At 44.8% G+C, this 19344-nt stretch overlaps 1 protein-coding gene across 13 annotated transcripts in view; it reads left to right on the forward strand.

The window, feature by feature from the left end:
• The window catches only part of TRRAP (transformation/transcription domain associated protein), a 112096-nt gene that overhangs the window by 20863 nt on the left and 71889 nt on the right, over positions 1-19344 (forward strand). For all 13 annotated transcript variants that reach the window (XM_060079278.1, XM_060079288.1, XM_060079287.1 and 10 more), the window contains 13 exons: positions 229-463; positions 1094-1454; positions 1545-1642; positions 2143-2337; positions 3151-3342; positions 5842-6007; positions 7614-7870; positions 9898-10098; positions 12696-12847; positions 16419-16618; positions 17934-18151; positions 18269-18466; positions 19037-19297. In XM_060079278.1, coding sequence (XP_059935261.1) covers positions 229-463; positions 1094-1454; positions 1545-1642; positions 2143-2337; positions 3151-3342; positions 5842-6007; positions 7614-7870; positions 9898-10098; positions 12696-12847; positions 16419-16618; positions 17934-18151; positions 18269-18466; positions 19037-19297 — 2734 coding nt within the window. The remainder of the gene's footprint in view (positions 1-228; positions 464-1093; positions 1455-1544; positions 1643-2142; positions 2338-3150; positions 3343-5841; positions 6008-7613; positions 7871-9897; positions 10099-12695; positions 12848-16418; positions 16619-17933; positions 18152-18268; positions 18467-19036; positions 19298-19344) is intronic.

Here is a 19344-nt window from a genome sequence, read left to right on the forward strand (position 1 = left end):
TTTTAATTTAGAAAGTAAAGATTTAAGCAAAAAGACAAGGCTTGAGCCTTCTAATCACATAGCTGGGAGGAAGTAACAAGGGGGAAACTGGGACCCTATAAAGCGTGCCCCAGACGAGCCGTCCCACTGGGGGTGTTCCTGGGGCGCAGGTAGTGGTGGAGGTGGCGGCCCACAGCCGAGGCGGGTGGGGCCGCTGAGATGCGAACTAGCGGAGGTCTCTGCCCGCAGGCCCCTCGCCTACAGCACGCTGGCCGACCTGGTGCACCACGTCCGTCAGCACCTGCCCCTCAGTGACCTGTCCCTCGCCGTCCAGCTCTTCGCCAAGAACATAGATGATGAGTCCCTGCCCAGCAGCATCCAGACCATGTCCTGCAAGCTGCTGCTCAACCTGGTGGACTGCATCCGTGCCAAGAGCGAGCAGGAGAGCGGCAACGGGCGGGACGTGCTGATGCGGATGCTGGAGGTGCCGGCTCCCTCCGCGTCTTCACCGCGTGGCGCTCCGCTCGCACGAGCGCTTTGCTGGCAGTTCACGGGCCACCCAGTTGCCGGCTTGGTCCTGGGTGTTTAGACCACCTGGGTTCAAATCCCCACTACCCCATCAACTAGCCAAGGATCCTTGGGCGAGATGCTTGACCCTCTGCTGGTCTCCGTGTCTTCTAACCAGGGACAGTCACAGTGTCTGCTTCCTAGGGTTGTTTGACATGAGTAAGGCAGCGCGTGAGCTCTTAGCATAGTTCCTGGCGAGCAATCGGGAGAGGTGTTTTCTGGGACACCGCCTAGCCAAGTGCTACGTTATCTGTGAACTTCTCTGGAGAGATACCCAGGGTGCCTGGGTCAGGGGTAGATAGTGTGGATCCCGGAGCAGTCGCCGGTTGCATCCAGGCCCTGCTCATCAGGCCAGTCACCCAGCTCTCCTGAGCTGCTTCTCCATGGGTGAAGTGGAGATGGTGACACTTGCTGTAGTACCTGTGGGGGAAAAGCACCAACTTCAGTAGGTGGTTTCAGAGAGAGTTTTTTTCTGTCTTCTGGAAGGGTTGTTGGCCTATTGAAGAGGAATGATTTTTGTCTCCCCTCCACTTTCTCTTCCTGACAGGTTTTTGTTCTCAAATTCCACACCATTGCGAGGTACCAGCTCTCTGCCATTTTTAAGAAGTGCAAGCCTCAGTCGGAACTCGGAGCCGTGGAAGCAGCTCTGCCGGGGGTGCCCGCGGCCCCCGCAGCTCCCGGCCCTGCCCCTTCCCCAGCCCCAGTTCCCGCCCCAGCCCCACCCGCGCCCCCCACCCCTGCCACCCCTGTGACTCCAGCCCCCGTGCCTCCCTTTGAGAAGCAAGGAGAAAAGGACAAGGAAGACAAGCAGACGTTCCAAGTCACGGATTGCCGGAGTTTGGTAAAAACCTTGGTCTGTGGTGTCAAGACAATCACGTGGGGCATAACGTCATGCAAAGCGCCTGGTGGTAATTGTGCTCTTGAATCATTTTGACAAATGATGTTTTTCATAGAGTGGGTTTTATTCACATTAACTTATTGTGCTATCTCTTTTCCAGAAGCTCAGTTCATTCCCAACAAGCAGTTGCAGCCCAAAGAGACTCAGATTTACATAAAACTTGTGAAATATGCAATGCAGGCTTTAGATATTTATCAGGTAAGGCAGTGAGTGCCCTCAAACCAGGCTCCTGAGTGTGGAAAATACCTCTTAGAATTAGAGGTGCTAGTGATGGAAGGGGTCTCAGAAATATATTACTATTTGGATGGTCTAGAGTATTCATATACTGAGGTTTGCTTTTGTTCTGTAGCATAGGGTTGCATTTATGGTGAGAATTCCTGTAAGTGTCAGTGTATTTTGAGGGGCAGATGGTGTAAAGGGAATGCAATAGAAACGATATTTAATTTTACTAAATTTCTTACTGTTTTAAACACCTAACGAAGGTTTTTGTTTTTTGAGGTCTTTTTTTTTTTTTTTTTTTTTGCAAATTTAGGGTGAGAATAGAGAATTTTTAAAAGATTTGGGAGGGGGGAGGTGGCGGAGATTTGTTATCTAATTCAAATACTCTGTTTTAAGTATGCAGTTGATCTGATTGTGTATTGGAATATATTCAGAGAGATTCAGTTTTAATTCCCGTGTGTTTTTTTTTCCTGTGCTAGGTCCAGATAGCAGGAAATGGACAGACATACATTCGAGTAGCAAACTGCCAAACTGTTAGAATGAAGGAAGAGAAGGAGGTATTGGAGCACTTTGCCGGCGTCTTCACGATGATGAACCCATTAACGTTTAAAGAAATCTTTCAGACTACAGTCCCTTATATGGTGGAAAGAATCTCAAAAAATTACGCTCTTCAGGTATGACACTCTTTTCTTATGTTCTTTCAACATGTGTCAAATACTTGGTATTCCTTTTATTTTCTAAGTGATGTGCCCAAGGATAGTGCCGTAGAGCAAAATTTAGAGAACTGTTAGGCTGTAGTAAAAAAAAAATTTTCAAAAGTTTAAGATGCTTTGGACCACTTCCTTTCATAGTAGAAATTAAATACGTGTTAGATATAGGCTCTTGGTCCTAGATGGTGATGATAAAATGACGGATTAAGTACTTAAGTGAACTCCACTCAGTGCTCAAATCGGTTTTGCTTTTTTCTTTTGGTGGATAATTCATTTCTTGAAGTGTCTGATACAGATTTGATTTTGTAATTTTGGAAAGTTCATTATTTTTTCTTGAATCTGCTTTGGGGAGGTAATGATTTTTTTTTTTTTTTTAAACTGTGGAATAATGTGTGTTGTTTTAAGCCATTGCACTTTGGGGTAATTTGTTACAAAGTAATAGGTAACTGATACAATTGCCATACGGTAGTTTTCTTTTCTTTTTTTTTTCACAACTCACACACACACACTGTATTTTATTTTTACAGGGGATGAATAAACTGACACCAAGCATTGTAAATGGATGACCACAACAAAGGCAACAGTGATTGCAATTACCAAACATGAAACACACTCATACTATGTCATAATATTGACATTCAGTCCAGTAATCCTCCACTGTAACAGCTCCTTTACTTTGCAGTGAAAATTGATTTGTATATTTTTTGCCTCTGAGTCGTTGTGGGATTTTTTTTTGGAAGTAATGATTTTTGTCACATGTGTTTCTTGTTTTGACAGATTGTTGCCAATTCCTTCTTGGCAAATCCTACTACCTCTGCTCTGTTTGCTACAATTCTGGTGGAATATCTCCTGGACCGCCTGCCAGAAATGGGCTCCAATGTGGAGCTCTCCAACCTGTACCTCAAGCTGTTCAAGTTGGTCTTTGGCTCCGTCTCCCTCTTCGCAGCTGAAAATGAACAAATGCTGAAGGTAAACTCAGATCCAAGCTGTGCATTGTGTTTGGGTTTTTTTGTTCTTGCTTTTTAATTTTCTTCATTTTGAACAGAAACTGGAGTTGTTCTTTATATTTATAAATATTGTAATATTGAATTAATAAATGTTTATAACAAATCAGGGCCAAGTGTAGAAAACATTTCATGTGTTTCTAAAGCAGAGCTTAATCTATTTGTCTCCTAATCCAAAATGAACACTTCAGAGCTCTCGTGGTAGGCAGGGGTTGTCATTAGTCTTGGCACCCTGATTTTCTTTTTTAAATTCATTTCTTGTGTGGACCACACAAGTAGTGTAGGAACACACTGTGCTTTTTTTTTTTTTTTTTTAATTGAGTGACGCAAAAGAATATAGGAGGAAAAAACATCTTACCTCTCAGATCCAATGGGAAATGGTTGGCTGTGTAACAGTTCTCATCACATACCCATCTTCCACAGCACATCTCCTCTGTGTTCATATTTTCTGTGGCAGCACATAAACATCCCATTTCAGGACTATTTGTTCATTTTTCCCCTCTGAATCAAGAGCTCTAGCCAATTTGTGTCCTTTATTAAGACCATCTGGGAGGGATGTGTCTCATAACACATTTTTATAGATGACTAATCCTATACGTATAATTTTATCTCATCAATTATTTGATTCTAGCAAATGGCAGAAACCAATGCATGGTTACATCATCCACTAAAGGCAGCAGATGGAACAAAAACCTTATCAAAATTCTCTTCCACTTAATTTCTGTAGAAGGTTGAATATTATCATCAGTTCTGTCTGAAGAGAGATGTTTTCCCATAGGGGAAAAGATCCATTTTTTTCTGAAGTAAATATATAGGTGGTGATATAAAGCACCAGTAATTTGTGCTTTTATGTGACAGTTTCCTCCATTTTTTCAGTTATATAGTAATCAGCTGTCAACAACCTTGACATTACTTTTGTGTTAGTATAAAAAGAAAATATTCAAATTTTTAGAAAGATATAAAATATTTAATAGTCTTTGTCCACATAATTTGGTATCTTCAAATAATTCCATTTTTGCCGATATCTGGGACAACTATGTAGAACAACAACCAACAAAAAAGAGAATAAAACCTAATAGATTAGACAAGTCTAATGATGGGGTTTTGGAATGTTGTTCAAGAAAGATGTTCAAAGAATAATTTCATAGAACGTTTTGTCATGAGACTAATATATATGATTTATCCATAAAAGAAATATATCTTGCCATATACAGTATCACTGACTATACAGGTAGTTTATAGTTCACAGTTCACTTTAAATACACCTGCAAAAAAATTCACATCAAACTTAACCTGTCACATGTCAAAACTAGGATTTGAAGTACAAGATAAAAAACTAATCTGTCTTAAAATGTTGATTAAACTTGCTATAAGCTAATAAAATGCTCATGAACACATTTTTCAATTAAGTCTTCTAAAACGTTACCATCTCAAATGTCTTTTGAGGTTCTTCCAAACTTTGCATGTATGGTATTTGGTAGTGAAGTTTCAGTTCCTTTAGGTTGCATTTTGCATTCTGGTAGTTAAGGAACAGGCTTCTTTCATTTTGTTTGATTTTCTTAAGTTTATTTTATTTTATAAATGTATTTATTTATTTCTTTTTGGCTGCATTGGGTCTTTTTTTTTTTTTTTTTTTTCCGGTACGCGGGCCTCTCTGCTCTGGCCTCTCCCGTTGCAGAGCACAGGCTCCGGACGTGCAGGCCCAGCGGCCATGGCTCATAGGCCCAGCCGCTCCGCAGCATGTGGGATCCTCCCGGACCGGGGCACGAACCCGTGTCCCCTGCATCTGCAGGCGGACTCTCAACCACTGCACCACCAGGGAAGCCCCCTGCATTGGGTCTTCATTGCCACGTGCGGGCTTACTCTAGTTGCGGCGAGTGGGGGCTCGTCTTCGTTGTGGAGCGCGGGCTTCTCATTGTGGTGGCTTCTCTTGTTGTGGTACACGGGCTTCAGCAGTTGTGGCACACGGGCTGAGTAGTTGTGGCTCGTGGGCTCTAGAGCTCAGGCTCAGTAGTTGTGGCTCACGGGCTTAGTTGCTCTGTAACATGTGGGATCTTCCTGGACCAGGGATTGAACCCGTGTCCCCTGCATTGGTAGGCGGATTCTTAACCACTGTGCCACCAGGGAGGTCCCTCATCTTGTTTGATTATTTGGTCTCATGAAGGACTGTTCACAAGAACAGTAGAGCTCACAGGCCCTCCAGTTCCTGTTGCAAAGTGTCTGCTCAGCATCATGTACCTACACAGTAAGATAGGAACCTAGTAAATGCTCCTTTCACAGCCAAACTGGTGGAAGCGTACATATGTTTTAAGAGAAATTAATTTGAGTCAAATAAAAGTTGGAAAATTTTTGTTTTGTTTTTCCTTTTGGAATAAATTCATCAAAATTAACTTCCATTCCTATATTTTTGCAGTGAACCCTCCTCATTTAGAGCTTGTTAACCTGCCTTTTCTCCATCCTGCAGCCTCACCTGCACAAGATTGTGAACAGCTCAATGGAGCTCGCCCAGACTGCCAAAGAACCCTATAACTATTTCCTGCTGCTTAGAGCCTTGTTCCGCTCCATCGGGGGAGGTAGCCATGATCTCCTGTATCAGGAATTTTTGCCTCTCCTTCCAAACCTACTGCAAGGTCAGCGCAGTGATGTTGGTTGCCTTTTAGTCTTGTGCGCGTGCATGGGTTTGCTTCCCTTGGTTGCTGGGGTTCCTGCTCTGCACCTGGCGAAGGTCATGGTGAGGGGATGTATGTACATGTCCCCTGCAGTGTGTGTATGTGTGTGTCCATCCCTGTGCCCTGCTCTCTTTAAAGGCAGTGGATCTTTAAAGGGATGGGTTCTTCTCCCTGCTCAGAGTTGAATGGGAGTTGCAAGGTCTTAGTTACCCCGGTTAGGACTTTGTTACATTTTTGTAGCGTTTGGTAAGCAGTTCTAGAAAATGGTTTAGTAAGATCAGGGATCCCTAGATTGAAAGAGAATCAGAACAAGAAGGGAAAAAAACAAGTTACAAAGCTGATATAAGCTTTATATAAAATACGTAAAAATATGTTTATATTTTTATCTAGTTGCTAACTTGCATAGACAGAATTCTTTTATTCCAGTGTGTTAGGAATGCTTTCAAGGTATATATAACTAAAAGGGATATTGGGTCCAGTGAATGTTTACAGGTATGAACTGACTAGAAACACTATCCTAGGTTTTTTTTTTTTTTTTTTGTAAGGGTGAGCGCTTTGCAAGGGATTGAATCTTCGCAACTGGGAAATCCTTGAAAATGATGAATGTAACATGGCCCTACGTCCCCCAGGCTAGGTGCTTAAGGAGGCCCATAGTCAGGCTCTGTCGTCCGTGTTTGACCCCGTCCCCAGTCTTCCCCAGCCTGCGCCCTCGGCTCTGATCAGTCTGATTTTCTCTCCTGCGCTCTTCCCAGCCTTACTTCTCCCCACCTGGTTTTGTTCAAGTGCATCCCCTCCTTGGGAACTTAGCCGTGCCCTCTCCTCATCCACCTTCTCCTTTGGATTCTGAATCTGATGTGGCTGCTGTGTGATGCCTTGGCCTTCCCTGATAGCTCCTCTTTCTTCAGCCTCAGCTGCCTGGGACGTGCCTTGTTTGCGGCCACTGTTACTTGCTTTTCTCTTTCCACTTGTCTCAAAGGTTCTGTGGGCAGGTCCTGATCTGACATGTCTTAGGAGGGGGCTCAGTAAATACTTGGTTACCCTCGTGAAAAGTTGGGGGGTTGTGTTTATGAGCAGGAAGCTCCTCCCATTTATAAAAACCGAAAGTGGTTTTTTTTTAAATGTTTATTTTAGAGCATAGACATCACTGGTTTACTGGAAATCTGAAAAAACACGTAAGGTTATAAACATCAAGCTTGATATGGACACGTCATATTGGAGTCTGTTTCCTTAGATTGGACTTATTCATAGCATGACGTGATTTTTAAAAGTTTGATGTATAATATTTATTAGTCCTTAATATTAAATTAATTTAACAACATTAAATAATATTAATTGTAACTGAAACTATGCAGCCTGCTGTTGTCACCATGAATAAGGTAGACGGAAGAGGTCACAGGGTACAGTTACAGAATAGATTTAGTTAATACAGAAATTATAAGGCTTAAAAAGCCTTCCTATTATCAGGTTGATGTTTATGTGAAAAGGCGGGTCACTTATTCTGTACAGTTAACTTGGGCACGTGTCTGGGAAGTCACTTCCCCCTGACGGCCTCACACCCTGTATCTAGGGCTGAACATGCTGCAGAGTGGCCTGCACAAGCAGCACATGAAAGACCTCTTCGTGGAGCTGTGTCTCACGGTGCCCGTGCGGCTGAGCTCGCTCCTGCCCTATCTGCCCATGTTGATGGACCCCTTGGTGTCGGCTCTCAACGGGTCGCAGACATTGGTCAGCCAAGGCCTGAGGACTCTGGAGTTGTGTGTGGACAACCTGCAGCCCGACTTCCTCTATGACCACATCCAGCCGGTGCGCGCAGAGCTCATGCAGGTAAGTCTGCGTTTCCGTGCCGCCAGCAGAGGGCGCCAGGACTTACGTATCTAGTTCTCACTGAGGATTTTAGGCTGTCAGTTTCAGAAGTGACTGGCCACTGTTGAGCTCGCTGTGCGGAGTGGTGGGCTCCCTGCTCTCTGGTTTGCTACTGGTGTAGCCTCCAACTTGCTGTGTGAGTCTTCTGGCTTATGAAACGATGTAAAGAAATATTGAAGGTATCGAGTGAATATTTGTTTTGCAGTATTGCTCCCCTTTCAGAGGGCTTTCACAGTGTCACGTTCTCGTGAAGTTGATGACTTGGGAAGGCAGGTGTTAAATGGCTGCTGTTTCTTCCAGGGAGATCCTCTCTTTATCCAGGAGAGATGTCAAGTTACACAGTAGAGATGCAAGCTTGTAAAGGAAGTGGAGCTGTCTGGCCACCCCCAAAGGAAACAGAGCAGATAAGGAAGGAGGTGGTTTTGAAACCATTTTATGTTTTGTGGTCATTAGAGCTCAGTGTCAAATATCAGGTTATTCCTTCATGTTTTGCTGATGGTAATGATTTGTAACGTGGTTGGTAATTGTTCAAGATTCAGGCTGCCTGTTGCTCACTCACCTGTCCCTTTGCTGTAGAGTATTTGGCCCCAAGTAGGTAGTCCGAATGCCAGCTTTCTGTGACGGGCAGTAACTCAAGTACAGGAGTCTCTGGACAGTAGGTTGGAGGGTGCAACCAGGGCTCGCCAGCCAGTCCTGAAATTTACATCTCGGGCTCCATCAGGCAGGAGAGCATGGCCTAGAGGTTGGGTTGGAGCCTCCAAGTCCAAGTCCAGTCATTTGGAGGCTTGACTCTCGAGCCTGAGCGGAGAACAGGACCGTTGGTTCTGGAAGGCAGACCGTGGGCCCAACCCAAGCCTGGGTGAGCTCCCTGTGGGAAGAGGAGGCAAGGATGGGTTCGTGGGCCTCTTGCCCTTCTATGGGGCAGACAGCCCCAGGGAGAACTGGGTCAGGGCTGCTTCTTGCTTTTGGAGGCACAGTTACCCTACCTGCTGGACAACTGGCAGAGTACCGTCAACCTGCTCCGAACCTGTGTGAGTGCTGGGAGATTGGACCCTCCCGTTCCCAGTGCCGCCCGCTCCTGGTGAGGTGAGCAGAAGACCCCTCTCCTGAGGATACCTGAGCTTTGGGTGGGCCAGGTGGAGGGTAAGGAGTCTTAGACTACACCTCTCGACAGTCATGAAGGGAAGCCTCTTTGGACCTCCAGGAATGTAAGAGAAATTGGAATTTTGCTCTTAAGAAGAGTTCTAAGATTTTATGTTGACTGTCATTGGACACTAATACCTGGCATTGTTACAGAAGGTGGTCTAAGAAAATAGGTTTAAATAGTGAGCTATGGTGATTATCAGGGCTTATGATAATTTAGGTGAAAAGGTGTGGGAAAACTGAGAGTGTTGTGGAACAATTGAGTATGTCTCTGTTCCTTATACTAATTGTGAGTACAAGGTACACAGTAACTCATTTTTCCCGTAATGCAGGTCCCTTTATGATCACTGTTTTCCCTCTTCACTCTCCTTTGTAATATCAGATTTGAAATGTAAAAGGTAGTTTATGTGTCATGTTTGTAAGTTATAAAGCCTAATAATAGAAGTAAAAACCTGAGAAGGCACCATCTAACCCAAGGTCAAGAACTGTGCCAGCAAATTGTGTTTTCCTCTCTGCTCCCCCATCCCATTTTGTATATCTGCCCAAACAATGTGTGGTTCAGTTTTCTTGCCTTTGAGCTCTGTTTATGACATGCTACCATTTGTACTGCAGAAGCGTGGAAGAACATTTATATTTATATGTGCATTTTCTGTAAAGTCATACGATTTCTCTGGAAGGACACAACTGACTAACATCGTTGGTTTCCAGAAGGGAACTGTGTGTTTGGGGGATGGAGGTGGGAGGAGGAGTTTTTGCCGAAAAGTCTTTCGTAACTTTTGAGTTGGGATTGGGGGACCGTGGGACAGCATCGCCTCAGAGGGTTAATGAAAGCGCATGACTTTCAGGCTTTGTGGCGCACTTTACGCAACCCTGCAGATAGCATTTCGCACGTGGCCTATCGTGTCCTTGGTAAATTTGGTGGCAGTAACAGGAAGATGTTGAAGGAGTCCCAGAAGCTGCACTACGTCGTGACTGAAGTTCAAGGCCCCAGTATCACAGTGGAGTTTTCTGACTGTAAAGCATCTCTTCAGCTCCCGATGGAGAAGGTAAATTTTGGAGTCTCTGGGAGTTTCTTAAAGATACTGTAAGTTTCATTTTAAGACATTTAATTTCTATTTGAAAACATGGAAATAGAACATATACTTTTGGGGTGGGAATTTCTAACTCAAAGAAGATGAAGATTTACTGGGGCCCAGCTTGGTCGGTTGGAGCTTCCATCATTCCAGGAGGCCAGTGGGTGGTGTTGCCCCTGAGGACGTTGGACCCTTGGGCAGGGCCGTCCTTCCTGATGGTCCAGGAGGTGTCACCCAGCCCATCCCACCCTTGCACTTGGTCTGTTTTTATGTCCAATAGGTTTTACGTTGTGTCATTTAGAACCCAGGTTAGTCCCGTTCCTGTCTCATTCCCGTCACTCCTGAGTACCTGCTTCTCTCCCAGTCTCTATCCAGACGTGGCTCCTTAGCCCACGGCGGACAGCTCTTTGGTTTCTCTCTGTGTGCCCTTTAGAACGCCTCTGCCCTTGTATAAAAATCAGCAGACTTTCCCCAGGTGTTGTAGAGCACGCAGCTGCTTCTGCTTGATCCTTACTGAGCACCGCCCCTTCACCTTACTGACCCCTCCTGGTCCTGTGTCACACAGCTAAGGTTGTATTTATTACAATCTACGTTGTGTTGTCTCCTTTTTATTATATGACCAGCCTTCCCGCCTGCGTTACAGCTATTGTTACCATGTCTTTTCAGAACACTTATCTAGCCATTAATATAATGTGCATTTTTGGAAAGGGTTTTATAGAAGCCTTTCACGTGTATCTGAGTGACTGAGCCATTTCAGTGAGCCAGACGCTGGCTGGGATTCTTGAACTACTTGCAGGCCTTAACAGCCTGTCTTAACAGCGTCCTGTGGCCTGGAACCATTCAAAGCCCTCCTTTTGCTCAGGCTCATTCTGTTCTGTCCTGATGCATTGTATTGTAGAACTCAGCTTGTTTACCTTTCTGTATAAGGAGTTTACACACAGTAGTGATTTCTGCAATTTTTTTTTAAGCCAGACTTTACCGAACATTTGTGAGGAAGGGTACCCATCACGGGTAATGTCAGTCTGGAGTCGTTTCCTGTTGTCGTCTCTCAGTCCACCTGTCCCCCCTAAACACACACACCTTTCCCCCCAAGTTTCTCAAGCACACAAATTGTCCACCCCTCTCCCAGCCCCACCCCATAGAACGGTGTTGCCCTTTCCAGTCTTAAGCTTCTCATCAAAACCTTTATCTAAATACTTGCCATATAAACACTAGTTTCCCTGTAAGAAAATACAACTAAAATTCTGTCTTTACCTTGAAAATTACCACAGTGAACATACTGTGAATCTAGCCCATTGCCACCTTTTAGGTCATTTCCTTAAGTTAGGATTCTATTTGCTTTAGCCCCATCAGTGGCAGGGTTGGTATTAGAATGAAAACTAAGACATCTGACTTTTATTTGACCTCTGCATAGATTAAGCAGAGCAAGAAAATCCCTGTAGAAGTAGTTCTTCCCCAAAGCATCTAAAGCATGGAAGAAACCAGGTTTTGAAGACAAGCTTCCACGGTCCTCCTGGACCCTCCCAGGGACTCCGTGGTGCTCTTGGAGCCCTTCTCCCAGCAGGTAGCATCCTGAGGGCTGTGGCACACCCTGCAGGGCTGAAGGAACCAGCAGGGAAGGGGATGACCAGCAGGGCGAGTGTCAGTGTATTTACATGACAGTTCTGCTTTTGGCATACTTTACAATCCCTTTTTTGACAGGGAAGGGACAGGTAATTGGCTCGTAAGTTATGTTGATTCTTAAAAATAACACTTCCCAGACTGTCCTTGCATGATTTATTACATAACCCTGAGCAGGTCAGAGGCAGCAGGAGAAAGGGCACTTCTGTGATGCCCCAGAAGAGCTCGGACACGCAAGCTGGGGGTGATGCAGTGAGGGGCCCTTGTCACCCTCTGTGCTGTGTCGCCTGGCTGCGTCTGGAGGGTGGGGCCCCTGTCAGCTCTGGTTCCTCACACGGGGCCGGGATAAATCTTTAATCTTCAGCACAGATTAGGGCTTTGATTTCTGGGTATATAAGTAACTTTAACATTAATATCTTAGCTGTTAAAGACTCCAAGTGTTTTTTCATGTGTGATTGTTCCTTCCCTGCCTTCCTGGTTAACCTAATGAAAAGGCTAAAATGTGTATGTAGCTATGTAGGTTTTCTGAAAAAATGAAGTAAACCCTCTTTTAAAGAGAGAATTTAGTAAAAGCTTAGGAAAGTCATCTTTTAGTTTTGAACTGAGACGACTCAGATGGTAGTTTAATCCTGCAAATCTACCACAAGAGGCCTTCTGAGCTCACTTAATTTCTGGAATCTCCCATTGGCTACTTAAGCATGAAATTAGTGAACTCCACGTCCCATTTCAGTTTGAACCATGGCAGCTCTTTATGTCATAATACTTCTGTCACCTTCTCTGGAGGTTTCATTTGGAGAATACCTGCTAGCCTGTCTGCAGGCCCCCTGTGCTCTCTTCAGGAGCAAGCATGCATTCAGGTTCTTCTGGGTGGTGTACGTGCTTTCCGTGCAAGCTTTTCAGAGTCATGTCATTTCAGCACAGACTACAGTTTTTGCGTTTCTTTGCTGTAGGCCATTGAAACGGCTCTGGACTGCCTGAAGAGCGCCAACACGGAGCCCTACTACCGGAGGCAGGCGTGGGAAGTGATCAGGTGCTTCCTGGTGGCAATGATGAGTCTGGAGGACAATAAACACGCACTCTACCAGCTCCTGGCACACCCTAAGTATGCTGATGATTTAATTCTCTGTGCTGGGACATAACTTGTTTCAGAAAATTAGGGATGGTGAGGACCTCCCAGATCTCCTAGTGTTTTAAGTATGTTCCTTCAGTTCAGGAAAATGACATGTTGTTTGCTCAGCAATGCTTCTCTTGCCTTTTAGAGAAAATGGGAAGAAGCTTGGGCGCTTGCGAGTTAGAGTTTCTCTCAGTCGTAATCCTCCTTTAGTATTGCCTCCTCCACTAGGGCACAAGCTTCAGGAATCAAGGGTCAGTCCTCTCTCCCTTCGGCTCACCGTTACATTTGCAGCACCTGCACATGATAGGTGTTCAGGGGATCTTTTGCTTTTCCAATCCAGAGTGATCCTTTTGTGTGACATTTTTATTTCGCTCATATCACTTAAGGCTGTGACCTTTGTATAATGATCTTTTGTGGTAATGTATGTTTGTCATCTTTCTGTGTTATAGGTTTCAAGGAAGAGGTTTTTCCTTTTGTATTTTTACGTTTTTCACAGCGTCAAAGATAATGCCAGATATGTAGTAGGTGCTCAGTTGTTGAAAGAGCATTGGAGAGACAGCAGTGAGAAATAGCCAAGTGCACAAGGAAATAAGGCAGCATGAATAAGAGCCCACAGAATCAGCAGAAAGAGATCTGCTCAGACTGCGGATATGAGGATCTCCACAGCTAGGTTATAACTATGCTTCTGCTGTGTTTAAAATAAATGAAAGACAAACTTGAAAACATTCCAAGAAATTACAAACCTTATGAAAATTGACCAAGCAGATTAAAGAAAAAAAAGCAGAAATAGAATCTTTAGATAAGAGATAAGTCAAAAGAAATTATCCAGAATGTGTGCAGAGAGAGAGAGAAAGATGAAAAATTTAAAATTAAAAAAGAATTAAGAGACATGTAGAATAGTGTGAAGTGGCATAGTTGCTTGAAGTCCCACAGGAATGAAGAGCAAAGAAAAGGGCAACATGTGGTCAGATGTAATTGGGGTACAGCTAAGGCTATATTTTGAGGGAAACTTTTAGCCTTAAGAATCATAATAGACTGGAAACAGTCCAGATGTCTGTCATCTGTGGTGCGTGGATACAACAAAATCTCAGCAGTAACAAGGAATTAACTACTGACTCGTTCCAAGATGAACAGATCATTTCCAACACCAGGCTAAGGGAAAGAAGCCAAACCCAGGGCTGCATATTGTATGGTTCCTTTTTTTTTTACGTAATTTTGAAAATTTTTTTTTTTATTTTTTGGCTGTGTTGGGTCTTCATTGCTGCGCGCGGGCTTTTCTCTCTAGTTGCGGTGAGCTGGGGCTACTCTTCATTGCGGTGTGCGGGCTTCTCATTGAAGTGGCTTCTCTTGTTGCAGAGCATGGGCTCTAGGCGCACAGGCTTCAGTAGTTGTGGCTCATGGGCTTAGTTTCTCTGCGGCATGTGGGATATTCCCGGCCCAGGGATTGAACCTGTGTCCCCTGCATTGGCAGGTGGATTCTTAACCACTGCGCCACCAGGGAAGTCCCAGCATAATGCTTTTGAAACTCATCCATGATGCAAAATTTGTCTGTAGTTTGCTCCTTTTCATTGCCGAATCATATTCTCTTGTATGGATATAAAATGGTGATTTTCTACCTCCATGTGCTCTTTTTTTTTTTTTTTACAAAGGAAGAGCTTTTTCTGTCTCCTTTCATATTTGTTTAGAGTAGTACGGACTCATGGATTCTTAATTAATTCTTAATTTATTTAAGGGGTGGTAGTCCATTAATTTGGTGACCAGATTGTCTAGTCACTGAGAGCCCCTCCTGGCTGGCTCCTGTATTCCTGTGTCGTGTCCCCATCAGTTTCTGAGCATCCTTTTGTAGCTCAGCAGTATGTTTCTGGATCACCTCGTGCCCTCTCTCCCCCAGCCCTGGAGTCACCATTCCCTTTCAAAGGAATGAGGGCTCCTGAAGAAATGGACACAGACCAAGGTCTCTCTGCTAGGTGTGCTCATTGTTTCTAAGCCTTTCAGCTGAACTTTTTGGTAGACAGAAGTTGATGATATTACTGTGGTCAAGGTGATAAATGTTTCCTTTTGTTTTATGCTTTTTATTATATTATTTGTAAGAAATCATCTTCTGCATCCTCATCGTGAAGATACTCTTGTATTATCTTCTAAAAGCTCTGTAGTTCTGTCCTTTGCATTTTGATCTTTATCCTCTAGAATTAACTTTTGTGAATGGAGTGGAGTAGGGGTCCATGTTTATTTTTTGCCCTTTGGATATTCAGGACCCACTTATTTATAAAGACTGTTTGTTCTCCATCTCTGCATTCATAGATTGAGTACCTTCTAGAACCAGGCTCTGTTCAAGGTTTGTGTGTAAGACTGCATCCTTGCCTTCAAGGAATTTATATTCTAGTGGGGTAGACGGACAACAGCAGAAAGAAACAAATGCATAGTATTTCAGCTAGTGATAAGTGCTACTATGCATCACAAGCTAAGTAGTGCTCTGGGCCAGAGGGAGAGTGGGGTGGGATGGGGCTGAGTTAGGGCCTCAGGGGAACACCAAGAAGACTTTAGATTTTGCCCTGTGTTTCACAGGAAGTGGATGAAAGGCTGTGACTTACTCTGGTTGACCGCAGGTTTTCTTGGCTTAAGCCAGAGGAGCAAGTACTGGGGTGTCAGGAACAGTGTGGAAGAGCAGGCCGGGGGGATGGTGGGACTCAGATGTCTGTTTGGGTTAGTTGGACACAGTGGCCTTTTAAAGAGCGTGATTACAATCTGGAAAAGAGCTGAGGAGACGTTCAGGTGTGGGGTGGGGAGTGTGACCACCACTCTTCCCTCTGTTTGAAGATGCTGCACATGGAAATGAAGGGCCTGTGTATTTTATTAGTTTTGGGGGCAGAACCGGAGAGTGAGTGGGCAAATATTAGAGGCAGACTCTGGTCACAGAAAGAAATTTCTGTTATTTGGACCAGTTCGTGGTTGGAAGAAACTAAAAATTTTTAAAATATTGATGACCATTTCTTATCCTTGTGTTTGATGTGTGCTTCCCTGACTCTGCTTTCTTGGGTTTTAGTTAATCTCATATAATTGGCAGTAAATCCTTTATCCATTTAGACCCATAGCCCCATTTGATTCTGTACCTAGTGGTGTGATTTTTCAACATATAAAAGGTATATAGTTGCCTTTAAGTAATAGCTTTTTTCATCTCTATTTGATCATTGATGCTTCTTACAATTTGGCTTATTTAATTATAAAAGACTAACATCAAACATCAAATTTCTTAAAATAGAAAATAATTACAAAAATATTGAATGTGCTGTCCTTTTGTAATTTACCTCTGTATTCATTACCTGTGCTCATATTAGGTAGAACATATTTGGTGTCTCTTGAACCATTGGCTATAAACATTCATCACGAAATTCATCATGTTTGATTCCAAAATGTTGCTGAAATTAAAGCAGAGAAATTAACTCACTCAGGCCTATCTGCACAAGAGGAAAGTGGGCAGGTTGAAGATAAATAAGTTGTAGTGGAATCATTGGCTCAGGACTTGAGTGTTGTGATGATGGATTTAATTGTTTTCTTGCAGCTTTACAGAAAAGACCATACCCAATGTCATCATATCACATCGCTACAAAGCTCAAGACACTCCAGCTCGGAAGACGTTTGAGCAGGCTCTGACCGGGGCGTTCATGTCCGCTGTCATTAAAGACCTCCGGCCCAGTGCCCTGCCCTTTGTAGCCAGCTTGATTCGCCACTACACGATGGTGGCAGTTGCCCAGCAGTGCGGTGAGTGGGACAGAGAAGTGGTGGGTTGAGGCCTTCGGGGAGCTTTAAAAACTCGGTCAGACGCTGTGTTTCAGAGAAGCTGAGTTTGGCTGGTTGGTTTTTGGCTTTTGTTTCATAGTTTTCCACTCATTCTATTGACAGAGATAGTTGGTATGTCAGTGGTGGGTACTGTATTCACTTGAAATTTGTCACCAAGTTTTACCTATAAAATACACCGAGTTCAACATTTTGGCCCTTTGTTTTTCATCTTGGGGACTGAGTACTTTTGGACCCTCTGTGTGTAGAACAGGGACAGTTCGTGGCCACACCCCTTGCTGGTCCCCTCTCCTTGGCCGTGTTTCCAAGGTTCTGCCTCCGCTCTGCCGCGTCATCCGCTGGCCGCTCCTCGGCCTCCAGGCTCTGCTCCTGGGGCTTCTGGTGTCGTCCTGCCTGGGTACTCCTCACCTCTGCTCCGGGTTCTCAGGCTCTGGGTGGTGAAGGACCCATTTTGTTTGTCTCTGTGTTTCTAAGCCACTGCAGACTGGTGATTTTGGAAAAGACAGTAAAAATGTCACCACACCGCCAATTGCTAAGTTTCTGAACACTTAGTCTCACCTTAATCTCAGTGCTGGTCAGTGGGCACGCACACTTGAGTAACGCTTCGGGTCCTCGGAGCCCCTCACGCTCCATCGACAAGTAGTTTTCTCCAGACACTGCAGAGCACAGAACTTCCCCTCCTTTTTTTTTTTTTTAACTCTTCCTGCCTGGACAGTCAGTGCTGTACAGTTTAACACTTAGGTTGTTTCTCAGTGTTTCCAGCAGACCTGTACACTTCTCAGTAACTCCCATCTTGCCACATGCTGGGTGCCTGCCAGGTATAAATGAATAGTTGCTGACAGACTGTTCTCTGTGTGGGTTAGGTTTTGTAGGTGGATGTTGTTGCTTTTTACTGTTACTTGTATGTCAGGAGTGTCCAGAGCATAACCCATGGTCATTCCCATATTGTACCTCTTGGCCTCGCTAATGATTTTTTTAAAGAAGTTACCTGATTGTGGTTCTCATTTTAAACTAATACATCTTTGAATTGGGATTGAGAAAGTGTGAAAATATCAGTGTGTAATGGAAAATGTTCAGAAAAATAGCCTTAGTGCAAGTCAGATCACTTAGTTTATAAACAACTGCAGTTTACCAGCAGTTGGTCTGGAGTACCAAGGTTGGACTTTTATTAAATTCCTAACCTCAAGGAAAAACACGAGGTAGTTTTGCAATTTGAGGGACGAGAATGTTTGTGGAGCTAAACCCGACTTTCCCTCGTGCCCTCTGCCTCTCCTTTCAGGTCCCTTCTTGCTCCCCTGCTACCAGGTGGGCAGCCAGCCCAGCACCGCCATGTTTCACAGTGAAGAGAACGGGTCGAAAGGAATGGACCCCTTGGTCCTCATTGATGCGATAGCTATTTGTATGGCGTATGAAGAAAAGGAACTTTGCAAGATCGGGGAGGTGGCCCTTGCTGTGATATTTGATGTTGCGAGTATCATCCTGGGCTCAAAGGAGAGGGTAAGGAAGGACTGAGGTCTGTGTGGGTGTGTTTGTGCTTGAGGAGAGTCGTTCTAGAAATCACTCATAGTGTAAGAACTGAGTAACACCGTACGGGTTGTGTGCGTTTTTCTCCAGGCATGCCAGCTGCCCCTCTTCTCTTACATCGTGGAACGCTTGTGCGCGTGCTGCTACGAGCAGGCCTGGTATGCAAAGCTGGGGGGTGTGGTGTCCATTAAGTTCCTCATGGAGCGGCTGCCTCTCACCTGGGTTCTGCAGAACCAGCAAACCTTCCTCAAAGCTCTTCTCTTTGTCATGATGGACTTGACTGGAGAGGTAGGTGATGGGTGACCCCAGACCTAACCATCCTGGTTCAAGATGCTGCTTTGCCTGGAGCACAGTTGGTTTCCGAGAGTTCCTCAAATATGCTCTCCTAGAAGCTTAGAAAACATTACAGCATCTTCAATGGAAGGCCAGATCAGAGCCCTCAGGTTCTCTTTCTCTGAGGATCTAAATACTTGTCTGTCTTGATGAACAGCCCCTGGCCAGAGTACTTAACTGGCCAGAAGTTTCTATAGGAGTCGCGTTCTTTATGAACCTCTGTGCAGATATAACACAAACAAATAGAAGATGGTGGGCATTGCCTGCTTAAATCCATTCGGTAAACACAAGGATCAAGTCTAGATCCGCATTTTCTTTTCTGAGTGACAGACAGAAATTACCTATGAGCAGGAGAGTTAGCTACCGGAATACCTTGCAGACATTAATGAAGCAGACTGATACATTAGCTGGTGTGAGGGGCGTGCGCCCCCAGTGACAGCGTTTGTTGCGGGGAGTGTGTGCAGGAGACGTGGGTGCTGTGGGCAGCATCACCCCCTTTCGTGCTAAGGAGTCCCTGGCCTGCAGGTTTCCAATGGGGCAGTCGCCATGGCCAAGACCACCCTGGAGCAGCTTCTGATGAGGTGTGCGACGCCCCTGAAGGACGAGGAGAGGGCTGAGGAGATCATGGCGGCCCAGGAGAAGTCCTTCCACCACGTGACCCATGACCTGGTTCGGGAAGTCACGTCTCCAAACTCAACCGTGAGGAAGCAGGCTATGCACTCCCTGCAGGTGCTGGCCCAGGTCACCGGGAAAAGCGTGACCGTGATAATGGAACCCCATAAGGAGGTGAGACGTCTGTCACCAAACTAGGGTTATTGGAACCTAGTTTGAAG

Source organism: Mesoplodon densirostris, chromosome 16 (genome assembly GCF_025265405.1).
Source record: "Mesoplodon densirostris isolate mMesDen1 chromosome 16, mMesDen1 primary haplotype, whole genome shotgun sequence".
Lineage (NCBI taxonomy): Eukaryota > Metazoa > Chordata > Mammalia > Artiodactyla > Ziphiidae > Mesoplodon > Mesoplodon densirostris.